Source organism: Ascaphus truei, chromosome 2, assembly GCF_040206685.1.
Source record: "Ascaphus truei isolate aAscTru1 chromosome 2, aAscTru1.hap1, whole genome shotgun sequence".
Classification (NCBI taxonomy): Eukaryota; Metazoa; Chordata; class Amphibia; order Anura; family Ascaphidae; genus Ascaphus; species Ascaphus truei.
Window position 1 is genome coordinate 476,629,953 of NC_134484.1, and position 13,204 is coordinate 476,643,156.

General features: G+C 47.0%; 1 protein-coding gene across 2 annotated transcripts in view; it reads left to right on the forward strand.

Moving 5' to 3' along the window:
- The window catches only part of LOC142488002 (uncharacterized), a 376,604-nt gene extending 363,996 nt beyond the window's left edge, over positions 1-12,608 (forward strand). For both annotated transcript variants that reach the window (XM_075588304.1, XM_075588305.1), the window contains one exon: positions 10,043-12,608. In XM_075588304.1, coding sequence (XP_075444419.1) covers positions 10,043-11,880 — 1,838 coding nt within the window. In that variant the 3' untranslated portion in view covers positions 11,881-12,608. The remainder of the gene's footprint in view (positions 1-10,042) is intronic.
- The last annotated feature ends 596 nt before the right edge of the window (positions 12,609-13,204 follow it).

Genomic DNA, 13,204 nt, shown 5'->3' on the forward strand with positions numbered 1-13,204 from the left:
AAGCACCCAGTCTAACATTAACTGCTGCACGAGTCTATTTCCCATCTCTTCCCTTTGCATTATACCTGATTCTGAGATCTACATCAGGCGGGTTCGGGTAGGAAGCTTTCTTTACCAGAAATGTATGGAGGGTATATGATTTAATGGTCTTTTCTGGATGTCGTAGACATTTTTTTTTTAAACCTTTGACCCTTGTTGGTGCCGATAACCATATTGGTGGATGCAAAAAATGTTTTAACATTGTTTAGAAATTATTAAAATACTTATTCTTGGCCTCAAAAAGCACACATCTTCGATTAATCCCTTTTCTCCAGATTTACCACCAAATGATCCCTGTAATTTGCTCATTCATACTAGAGAAGATTGTGCCATACTGTATATTCACTAAGCAGTCTTGTACCATGAGAAACCTTGCAGCGCTAGAAGTCACCTTCCAGCTCCTTCATGTAAATCTCCTGTATGGTGTCTTCCAGCTCCGCATATATAGGTGTGTGTGTATGTATGTATTTTTTTGCATAGCCTCACCAATCTATCCAGTGGTTTACAGAATTAGCAAGACAATACAGGGAGTTAATATACAAAGTTTCACAAGTGCATTAAACTGGAGGTTAAACAATGGGAACTAGAGAATCCCTGACCTACAGAGAATAAATGAATGGAATAAAGGGAGATTTACAGAATACAATAAGAGTAAGTGCAATATAAAACAAATTCAGGAAGATGAAAGTGCATCAGAAGTGCAAGGACTAGCCAGGGGCCCAAACTAAGCAATTAATTGAAGAGATGAGATTTCAGGCATTGCTTGAAGATTGGTAGGGATGTAGATTGGTGAAGGCTGAGGTGGAGGGAGTTGCACAGCAAGGAGACAGGTTGTAGATGTGAGTACTGTAGAGACAAATGGAACAGAGAGGAGACAGCCCTCAGCAGAGCTAGAAGGTGTATAGAAGGAGGTGAGAGCTAAGATGTAAGATGGGATAGTAGAATCTCGTTCTCTCTACTGTATATTCTACTAAGTACACAGTGTTTGATGGGGAGAAACTGAAAGGATCTCATGAGAAAATGGCTAGAGACAGACCAAAAAGAGAGTGAGAGAATTCTAGTAACGGCATTTTGAATAGTTTGTAGAGTCTGGCGTTGGGAGAAGGGAAGGCCAGAGAGGAGAAAGTCTCCATAGTTTGGAGATGAGGGTATGCAGGAGAGTTTTAGGAGAGGGCAGACTGTGGAAATGTTGCAGAGGGAAAATCTGCCAGATTTATCAACAGCCTGAATGTGAGAGGAGAAGGAAAGAGAGGAGTCGTATATTACACCAAGGCCACGTGCTTGGGAAATTATATGAATAGTATTTTTGACTGACAAAATATGACACAAAATGGAGAAATTGAGTTTAGTTTATGTGGGTCTTATGGCAGAAGACTACATGGACATTGTAGTCACTGCATCACTTAGATTGTAAGCTCTCCAGGGCAGGGATTTCTGTTCCTATTGTCTGCTTGTGTTTGTTGCACTTATTGTATTATAATTCCCTGTACTGTATTGTTTCTGTTGTAATGCGCTGAGTTCACTGTGGCATTATATAAATACATACATGGGCATCTACAGTATCTTTACACTATACTGTATTGATTGATGTCTGGTTTAGTTGATAATTTTGTTTTTTTAAATGGTTATTTTATTGTGTAGCTGATATTATTAACGCACTAATATGATAAGGCAAACCTGGTCTAACTTTACATCTCATGGACATTTTCAATGTTAATAATCTTTTGGAAGATAGTACATGTGTAACCCATATCCCCTCCCTCCCCCCCGGTCGCAGATCAGACCCCTAGGGTGTATTGAGGGCTGTTTAATGAGGGCTGTTTACATGTCTGTGGGTGGTGCATACCTGCTGGTAACAGGAGGGCCTGAGTCTCCCGCGATGGTATGGGGGACAACAGGAACAGGCTTCTGGGGTTAGTGCCTTCATCTTCTTAGCAACGGTGCAGCGCCTCCATCTCTGGCGAGCCCTACAGGGGTAGGGTGAAATCCTCCCAGAGAAGCCCTGGTCTCAGGGCGAGAGATTTCAGTCTCATACAAGTCTCTTATAAAAGCAACAATGTCTCTTTATTGAACTCTCTCTTCCCAGTAGTTCACAGCAGCAGCAATGGTCAACGTACAGGGTCTTTTCCTCCTTCTCCTTCTCCTCCAGGTTGCACCCCTTCAGGATGGGCTGTGCGGTGCTCACAATGCTCCCGGCCTCCACCCCAAGGTGCAGACCTCAAGGTGAGGCTAGCTCCCCCCTCACCCCCTTCAGGGTGAGGGGCATTGGTCCACCACACTATAGTGCTATCAACTCTACTAAGTCTTGCCTGTGCTTCTCCTCCAAATGTAAGCCGGCATTCCCCTGCCTCTGATCCCAGGGCAGGCCTCGCTCCTCTCACTCCTAGAACAGGTCTCACTCTAATACTGACTGTCCAGTCAGGCACTCCAACACTCACTGGCACTGACAGGATCAGGTAACTAAATTTAGACAGCCCCACCCCTACTGATGTCAGCAGGCCCCTTCCCCTGTGTCTCTTGCCCTCCACACAGAGTCAGGGGGCCTACCTCCACCAATCAAGGCAGGGCTTGAAGCGGGGGAAACCCATGATAACTACTGGTGGCATGCCCTTAGCAGGACTTACACCAGTAGGAGAAAGATATATAGCCCAAATTCTTACCAGGGCTACACTCTCCCTGAGGTGGAATCCAATGGTCCCTACTTGGACCTAACTTTAGCAGCACCATCCTGCAGGTGAACAACCTGGGAAACAAACACAGTTTATGTTAGTGTTTATACATCAGACCATCCACCCGGATGGCGTAAACAAAAAGGCACACGGTTACTCCCAACATGAAGAACCAACTTGGTAATAATGTCGCGGGTCAGGCTTTCGTACTTCCCGCCCATTATGATCTGTTACCTTAACATAGTACGGCTGTACCGACCCATACTCTGGTCGATACACTACGCTGTGCATGTATATGTTCCTTCCTACGCTCCAGGCCCGGATCACATCACATATTTTATCCTCATTGTGATAACCTGCCTTACCGAATCTAGTCCGTAAGTATTCCATCACCGCTTCTCTGAGGCAGTTATCCCTTTGCTCCTCAATCTCTTGCATTACAGGCTCAGGCACGTAAGGGAATTCATAGCCATGAGATTGCTTATACCTGGCCACTATGACTCTGTCTGCTCTGCTTAGTTTTGTGAGTTTACGGCTACCCGCCCTGCTTGGCAGTATCCAAAACTCAGGCTCCTCTGGGGCAACATCGTCATACAGTATGGCAGCCCCTTTAGGAAGGATGTTCTTCTGCTCTATCTCCTGGTATCTATGCTCTAACTCATCCGCCACCTCCTGGGGAGTAAAGGCACCTACAGCCCACCAATGGTCGACTATATTGTTTCTGATTAGCAGGAACCTCATACGGTCCATACCCTTGTGGTATCCTGTAAATAGAGGGGCCCACAACTTGTCATGGTGCTCGTACTCGGACACTGCACTGGAAGTACCTGCCTCTGACTCTGTTTGTGAAGACACACCGGACGTGACCGCCTCAGTAGAGTGTGAGCCTCTGCATCTACCTCTTGTATCATCTGTATAGATGGTGGAGTTCATCTTATGGACCACTTTACTCACAGGCCCTGCCTCTGCAGTAGTATGGGACCCTCGGGCCCTCCCTCTAGACACAGGAGAAAATGGTACAGGGTTAGACACACGAATTACATTGTCATATGGTATTTCCCCATCAGACCCCTCATCACTCAAGTCCCAATCCCTCCAATCTTTAGAGTACTTGAGATTCTTATCCAATTTATCCCTGCTAGGTCCCGGTGTCATGACTCGTGACGGGGCAGTGGCCGGGGCAATGGTGCTAGGGGTAGGGACTGGGGCATCGGCAATGTCCGTAAAAGAGTCTATCAGTCGGGCAATGCCGCGACCAGTGGGCATCTTTCTGCTTTCCCTCCGCGGGGTGCTTCGTGCTCCTCTGTAAACGCTGTGGCTTTCGAGTGTGGCAAGTGCAGCTGCTATGGCTGCTCCTCGTGCTGCAAATATCGCTGCCGAGCCTCCGTGCCAACCGGACCCGGAAGTGACGTCATCACTGGTGCCCGCGGACTCTCCATCCGCTCCGTGGTCTCGCACCGGATGTGCGTCGAGGACCGGAAGGGGCGGGGTGGGTCATCCGGTCCGCGGACGGCAGGTAGGCCGCAAGCCTTTCTCTCTCGCCCTCTGCAGGTTCCGTCTTTGCCTGGTGGGAGTAAGGGGGTGGGGGTGTCTCCTTACCGCTCCACTCCCGGCTGATGATCTCTCGTTCCTCCGGAGCCGTCTCGGATCCCGTCTCCGCCGCACTGGGAGTCACCACGGCCGTGGGACTTCTACGGGCCTCAGGCCGCACCAGCGCTCGCCGTCGGTGGGTGTCCGGACTCGTCTGCTCCCTCTCTCCGGTAAGTGGACCGCCATCTTTGTTACAGCTGGGGTGGTTCGCCGGTAGGCGCATCGCCACCATTGATACGCGCTCTTCTTCCTCCGAAGACGACTTGCTCGGATCCTCCGCTAGGGAGTCACCTCGGTCTTTTGCGGCACCGCCAGTGAGTAGTGGTACGAAATGGGCCCACTCCGGTACCTCCACTGCGGTCGTGCTCTTCTCCGCCAGAACATCTCTCGGCTCTGTAGTTGGCTGGGCCTTGGTTCCCACCTCAGCGGTGATGCAGGGAACTAGGGCAGCCTTCTCCGCCGTCTACGCCACCTCTGTTAGGGTTCCCGGAGAGGCACCCCGAGGGGTCTTGATCATGGACCATGGCTCGGTCGGCCACAGGTAGAACGTGCCACATTGAGGGCAACGTGCTTTCGTGCTTGGGGCCGGTCCGGGTGTCCTGCAGTGTATGCACAGGCACCGGAGGTACTCTCGGCCGTTGATCTCCACCGCCAGGAAGCCTCCTGGAAACTGGAAGGTGGTCATGCTCAGTTCTGGCATGTTTTGCGCAGGGGTTGAATAGCTAAGTTTGTTAGCTCCTTGCTCTTCAACAGTCAGGTTAAAGTGAAGTTCCTCGCTCTCACTTCCTGTCCCTCCCTTCTCTGGGGAGGACAACTCCGATTGGCTCTTGCAGTGCCCCCTCCCTCTGGGGGAAACAAGAGGAGGGGCACGCTCTCGTTCAGCATGACGTGGCTTTGTCTGTCGGCCAGTCACAGCACAGGTGGGTGGGCATTTGGCTTTCGCGCCACTCCGCTCCTTTTGCAGGGGATCTGGGTTTGGCGCCAAACCACTGCACATCTCTCGCCACATTTCTCTCACCGTCTCTCTGCACGCTTCACGTGCGCGATCCAGGATTGGCGGGAGTCGCCATTTTGGGACGGCTGCTAGCTGCTGAGCCGTGAATGACGCTGCTGTCGCCATTTTTAACTCCTTCTTGCTCCGCAGTGCACATGTAGTGATGGCCGCCATCTTTGATGAGCCCTCCAAATGTATAAAAAAAACAAAAGATAGTACCAGCACTCTCTCTGTCTCACAGCTATAAATATAGGCAAATACCAGTGTAGGGAATATGAATAATGTAATTACACTAATAATAAACTGAAAATATAGCAACAATAGCCAATACGCCAATGCAAGAATAAATATCACCATAGAGAAAATCAAAAATTAAAGGGGGTAGAAGGGAAAGAAGGAGAAGGGAAAAAAACATGAAAGAAAAGGAAAAAATCACAAAAATGGAAAAAGAAAAGCAAACTAGGGGGGCGACGTTTCGAGGGTGACCTCTTCATCTGGCCCATTCCCCCTGGTCCCAAAGGGTCCCAGAGGTACCTGCCTAAGCCTTCCCTCCCCACTGTCAAATAATCCCACACTCAGCTAATGATATAAATCTAAAGTCTAGAGAGGGCAAATCACATAAGCAGATATCAAATATCAAACAATAAATGTAAATACAAGAGTATTGTCAAAGACACAGAACATATGCAGATATCAGATGTCAATCAGTGAACAAGTATAAGCAAACCCTCTATCAACAGCTCCTGTTGCCCTGTCAAGCACTCGACAGGGCACCAGGAGCTGTTGATAGAGGGTTTGCTTATACTTGTTCACTGATTGACATCTGATATCTGCATATGTTCTGTGTCATTGACAATACTCTTGTATTTACATTTATTGTTTGATATTTGATATCTGCTTATGTGATTTGCCCTCTCTAGACTTTAGATTTATATCATTAGCTGAGTGTGGGATTATTTGACAGTGGGGAGGGAAGGCTTAGGGAAGTACCTCTGGGACCCTTTGGGACCAGGGGGAATGGGCCAGATGAAGAGGTCACCCCTCGAAACATCGCCCCCCTAGTTTGCTTTCCTTTTTCCATTTTTGTGATTTTTTCCTTTTCTTTCTTGTTTTTATCCCCTTCTCCTTCTTTCCCCTCTACCCCCTTTAATTTTTGATTTTCTCTATGGTGGTATTTATTCTTGCATTGGCGTATTGGCTATTGTTGCTATATTTTCAGTTTATTATTATTGTCATTAAATTATTCATATTCCCTACACTGGTATTTGCCTATATCTATAGCTGTGAGACAGAGAGTGCTGGTACTATCTTTTGGTTTGTTAGTACTTCTGAAGGGAATTAGGGTCCCTTCCTGTTCCGTGCACCCTGCAACCTTGCTGAGTCATTGTGTCAGAGTGCTGTCTATCACCCCCCTTTCCTCCAAATGTATAGTTTCACTATTCTCAGTGTCTAGTGCATAACTCGTTCCTAGACACTGCCTGTTCTCACTGAAACTCTCTGATGCTCTCTGCATGCTCTCTCTGATGCTTTACCCACTGATATGATGTTGGCAAACCCCAGGCTAGGCAGAACTCTTTCTTGGTACACCGCACTCGCTGACGGTTCCTACAAGTACTCTGTGGTGTGTTTTATGTGGGTGCTGGCTAGTCTACCGGGCATCTCCCTAAGTACGGGCGTCTCCTACTTTTGGCCACTCATAGTGCGGGCCCTGGCCCATGGTCCCTGGACTAGTTAACAGGCTAACTCCCCCAGTTGCCTCACACTATCTGCCTCAAGGGACTAGGACAGCTATAGCCCCACACCCATCTTACAACACCCTCTTAGGGCACCCAGGGCGTACTGTGCGAGAGTCCACGCTCCCCTGACTACCCCTGATGTGCATCTGTGCCCTACTTTCTGCAGCACTTGCATGGAAGGTGTACCTTACACTTCCAGCTCTGCTTCGCTGAAAGCCTGTTCTGTTTCTGGATCTCAGCAGCTTGCCTCCAAATGTAACCCATGTTCCCCCCCCCCCCCCCGGTCGCTGATCGGACCCCTAGGGTGTAATGAGGGCTGGTTACATGTCTGTGGGTGGTGCATACCTGCTGGTAACAGGAGGGCCTGAGTCTCCTGCTATGGTATGGGGGACAACAGGGACAGGCTTCTGGGGTTAGTGCCTTCATCTTCTTAGCAACGGTGCAGCGCCTCCATTTCTGGCGAGCCCTATAGGGGTAGGGTGAAATCCTCCCAGAGAAGCCCTGGTCTCAGGGCGACAGATTTCAGTCTCACACAAGTCTCCTATAAAAGCAGCAATGTCTCTTTATTGAACTCTCTCTTCCCAATAGTTCACAGCAGCGGCAATGGTCAACGTACAGGGTCTTTTCCTCCTTCTCCTTCTCCTCCAGGATGCACCCCTTCAGGATGGGCTGTGCGGGGCTCACAGTACTCCCGGCCTCCACCCCAAGGTGCAGACCTCAAGGTGAGGCTAGCTCCCCCCTCACCCCCTTCAGGATGAGGGGCATTGGTCCACCACACTATAGTGCTATCAACTCTACTAAGTCTGGCCTGTGCTTCTCCTCCAAATGTAAGCTGGCATTCCCCTGCCTCTGATCCCAGGGCAGGCCTCGCTCCTCTCACTCCTAGAACAGGTCTCACTTTAATACTGACTGTCCAGTCAGGCACTCCAACACTCACTGGCACTGACAGGATCAGGTAACTAAATTTAGACAGCCCCACCCCTCCTGATGTCAGCATGCCCCTCCCCCTGTGTCTCTTGCCCTCCACACAGAGTCAGGAGGCCTACCTCAACCAATCAAGGCAGGGCTTGAAGCGGGGGAAACACATGATAACTACTGGCGGCCTCCCCTTAGCAGGATTTACACCAGTAGGAGAAAGATATATAGCCCAAATTCTTACCAGGGCTACACATGTATCCTTAAATAATGAATACAGTAATGAATACAAGTTATATATGTATCAAAATTATTTCACTGAGAGCTGCTATAAATAAATTTCAAGTCTTCGGGGACTGTAACGAAAATGGGCTAATCAGCGCATTAATAAAGGCAGTATGCTCGGCTGGTTACCCCTATTTCGTATTGGGGATGAAGGGGTTAATTTTATATGCACCATACATGTACTATTTTTCCCTCTGTCCCTTATTGTCCCCATTTTGCAGGACTATATATGCCTGCGGTAATGTATTACATGGTATACCGGCATTACTGGGTTTTGGACACAAGATGCCGCTGCGAGCGCCAAACCGCAAGTTAATTGGATGAGCGTGGCGCTGTCTCTTTGTTCCATTGAGAGGTATAGGTATCAATTACTGAGGCTGGAAATCGTAACCGCAAGGTCAATTGAATCAAAGGGTTGTGGTTTTCAGTCTCAAGTGGTTATCGGATACAAGGTATCCCCGTCCCGGTTAGTAGCGTAACTTGCAAGGCAGCCGGCAATTGACATGGGAACTCAGTTAACTGCAAGTCAATTGACGCGAGAAGCCCATAGCCCAGCATTGCCAGTCCAAGGAGAAGCCCCAACTCGGGAACGGGATGGGTTAGCACTCTGAAATTTGGTGTGCAGCCCCAGAGTAACACCCCAAGCACCCACATATTAAAATTATAACTTTGGGATAAGTAAAACACACTTTATTAAAAAATATATATTTTTGGTTGCAGTTTTAAAAGTACAGGCAGGGTACATTTTTTCTGTTTGCCTTTGATATGCAACTATTGACCAAATGCTTTTACATACATGAGCTGGGGCACTTCCTTAAACTTCATAGACCACCCGTTGAGGCAGCGCCTATGGGTCTAGGGAAGATTTGCAGTTGAAAGCCCCCAGAGCCGCAAAGTGGGAAATAGCCGGGATGGTTACTGAATGAGAGATCCTGGGCTAGTTCACACCTTGCGGGCAACTCCTAGCCTGGGAGACGCCAGGTAAAAAGGGGAGTACACATTTGTTAAGCAGCCAAGGTGTCAATGTCGCACAGGCGCTGTATTAACCGGAAATCCCTCTAGTGCCCACTCTGCAAACTGTGGGCAAGTTGGGGATTGGTGAATGGGAAAATTCCCACGAGAGGGATTGGGTGGGTATGTTGGAGATGTTCTCAGACCCTATATACATGCCTCCCGAGCTATCTCTGTTGTCTTTCGTCTTTGTTCTACAATGTGAACGAATTTCCACTTTGCTTCTACAAGCGGATGAGAGCAGCAGCAACGATTCCTGAATGCAACGAGTTAATTACAACGGAACCAAGGACACAACTCTGCTTCAGGATTTCGTTAGTGCTGGGGGTTATCTAACGAACCTCAACGGACCAGAACGAACTTTGCAATATTCACGGACTTATTGGGTTGGCAAAGTGTGCCCCTTGCAACAGGACTGCATTTTAAAAGACAATATTCGGGTGCATTGTTTTACTTCTAGACATTCTATTTCGTTCTCTCCCTCAGTGTTTTGTCAAGTATATGCTAAGGTTGTCGTGTGCCTGTCTATTAAGGAAATAAATGTCAGTTTATTTTGCTCAACTTGTGTGCTCAATCTCGTACCCCAAAATATAAAATTGTTGATCAGGTCAGTCCTCCGTGACAGGGACCACCACCAAAGTCATTAGGGACCACAATTTTAAAACCCTGGGTACAAAGAAAATTAACAAAATAAAGTATTGGTAAAGTACGTTCTTCAGTTTTTGGGATTTGTAATTTTATTTCAGTAATTTGATTTACAGATTGAAAACATTTGTCCTGTGTTTTTTGTTTACTTCTGTTAGAGAACGGCCTGAATGGGGAACAGAACACGAGCTTTGATACATGCAGAAGCTGTCTGACTCCTCGCAGCCCAGAAGTGCCAAAAAACAATGATTCCTGCCACATTTTGGACATGTACAAGGAACCAGTGCCACATGATGGTGAATTTACAGACCTTGTACAGCACACAGCGGAAACGGACTCTAAATATGGGTCCAGCAAAAGGATTGAGAGAGCTTTAAGAAGCCGTGGTGCTCAGCCTTTTCTCTGTTGTGAGTGTGGCAAAAGCTTCTCTCTGGACAGGGACCTGCTCACACATGTATGTGTCCCCACTAGAGAGCAAACCTTTACATGTACAGATAGTGGGAGCAGTTTTTCACTGAAAGGGAAACTTCTTTCACAGCAGATTATTCAGACAGCAGTGAATCCTTTTACTTGTACAGTGTGTGGGAAACAGTTAAGTACTAAGAATTCCCTCCTCAATCACCAGAGGATTCATACAGGGGAGAAACCATTCACATGTACAGAGTGTGGGAAACAATTCAGTACGAAGGGCAACCTCCTCATGCACCAGAAGTCTCATACAGGGGTGAAACCATTCACATGTACAGAGTGTAGTAAAAGCTTTTCTCGGAAGGAGAACCTCCGCCAACATGTGTTGATTCATACAGGGGAGAAACCATTCACATGTACAGTGTGTGGGAAACAATTCACTGCTCAGAGGCGCCTCGTCACACACCAGAGGATTCATACAGAGGAGAAACTATTCACATGTACAGAGTGTGGGAAACAATTCCATGAAAAGAGCCGCCTCCTCAGGCACCAGAGGATTCATACAGGAGAGAAACCATTCACATGTACAGAGTGTAGGAAACAATTCAGTACTAAGAGCCACCTCCTTACACACCAGAGCATTCATACAGGGGATAAACCATTCACGTGTACAGAGTGTAGTAAAAGCTTTTCTAGGAAGTACAGCCTCCTCCAACATATGTTGTTTCATACAGGGGAGACACCATTCACATGTACAGAGTGTGGGAAACAATTCTGTACTAAGAGCAGCCTCCTTACACACCAGAGCATTCATACAGGGGATAAACCATTCACGTGTACAGAGTGTAGTAAAAGCTTTTCTCGGAAGGCGCTCCTCCTCCAACATGTCTTGATTCATACAAGGGAGAAACCATTCACATGTACAGAGTGTGGGAAACAATTCACTTCTCAGAGAAGCCTCCTCACACACCAGAGGATTCATACAGAGAAGAATCTATTCACATGTACAGAGTGTGGGAAACAATTCAGTGCTCCGAGCAGCCTCCTCACACACCAGAGGATTCATACAGGGGAGAAACCATTCACATGTACAGAATGTGGGAAACAATTCCGTAGGACGAACCACCTCCTCGTGCACCAGAGGACTCATAGAGGGGAGAAACCATTCACATGTACAGAGTGTGGGAAACAATTCGGTTTTAAGAGCAGCCTTCTCATTCACCAGAGGTTTCACACAGGAGAGAAACCATTCTCATGTACAGAGTGTGGGAAACAATTCACTGCAAGGTGTAACCTCTACACGCACCAGAGGATTCATACAGGAGAGAAACCATTCACATGTACATACTGTGAGAAACATTTTGATTTTAAGAGCAACCTCCTCAGGCACCAGAGGATTCATACAGGTGAGAAACCATTCACATGTACAGAGTGTAGTAAAAGCTTTTCTCGGAAGGATAGCCTCCTCCAACATGTGTTGATTCATACAGGGGAGAAACCATTCACATGTACAGAGTGTGGGAAAAGCTTTTCTCAAGAGATCCACCTCCTCAAACACCACATGATTCATATACTGGAGAAACCATGACCATGTACATAGTGTGGGGAAAGCTCCTTACACATGAGAAGATTCATACATGAGATAAAACATTTGATTGTTCAGAGGAGGATTGGGCAATATACCAGTAGCATAGTAATACTGCAGTAATAAAAATGGCCGGTAACTTAATACTTACCATTCCTTATTATCATGGCATTCCTATCTGTGGCTGCAGATTGGGGGCGGGTCTGAAAGAGGCGTTTGGGATAGGAACTGTGTCAGAGAGAGGACTGAGTGTGGGTCTAGTAGAGACTGGAGTGGGAGCGGGTCTGGAAGATCCATGACTTTCACATACTGTAGCTATAAGGAATCCTGCTTGTAATCTCACTCCCCCCCACCCCATTAATAACCACTGTCCCTCTGCCATTCTTCTTAACCCCTCCCTTCTACCTTGACTCCATTCTTCCTCCCCGCATTGCTCACCCATGCCTCTTCACCCCTCTTTCCCCATACCCATTAACCCATTAACCCACGCCTCCCCATGCCCTATTAGTGTACAGGAGAAGGGGGTGGGGTGCAATTATAAATGGTGAAGAAAAGGCCTTAGTGGGAGTGTAGTTTTTGTGCAACATTTTTATTAAACAGCGTTTCATTTTTAAAATGAAAATAATCTAAAATGTATTTGCTTTTTTACATTTTATTAAAAATGAAATGCATTTGTATAAGAAATGTTTTGCAATAAATTACCTTAAATATTTTGACGATATTTTGTTTTCTATTGGATGTTAATATCTTGATGAATATTTTTATCACGATAAATTACTTAATATTGTTGTATTGTATGTCTTTATTTTGTGACATAGTCCAAAGATGTTAGGCAGCTTTCTGCCCCATTTTAGGTCAGAAAGTGCAGGAATAGTTAAAAATGGTCCCTTCCACAGCTTCACATTAACTCAGGCTCTAGTTCTCCCTCACCTGCTCTTCTAATCACATGCACAGGTATTTAGAGCAGAGAGGTTTGCATTTCACTCTCTCTCCTTAGAGCCTGGAGGCTGGGGGTATCGCTGCTCCCCTGTATCCAGTTTCGGGGTGGACAGGCCCTCCAAGTATCACAGTACCAGAGGATTTGCCTGGACACTTGGGACCGAGTTCCCACCACGAACAGATAAGACAAACAAATGTTTATTGCTGTTGCTAAAAGACTATGCTGTATCTAGTGACCCTAAATGAGAGGGCATTGTTTTAAGCTGGGGAACCAGGTTAGTTGGCCCAGCCGCAGTTAGAGGCTGATTCTGATGTGTAATTAGATCCCTGAAAGGGATAGGATTTCTTTATATGATTTGGTTTTGAAGTGAAACTTCCTTAGTGGCAC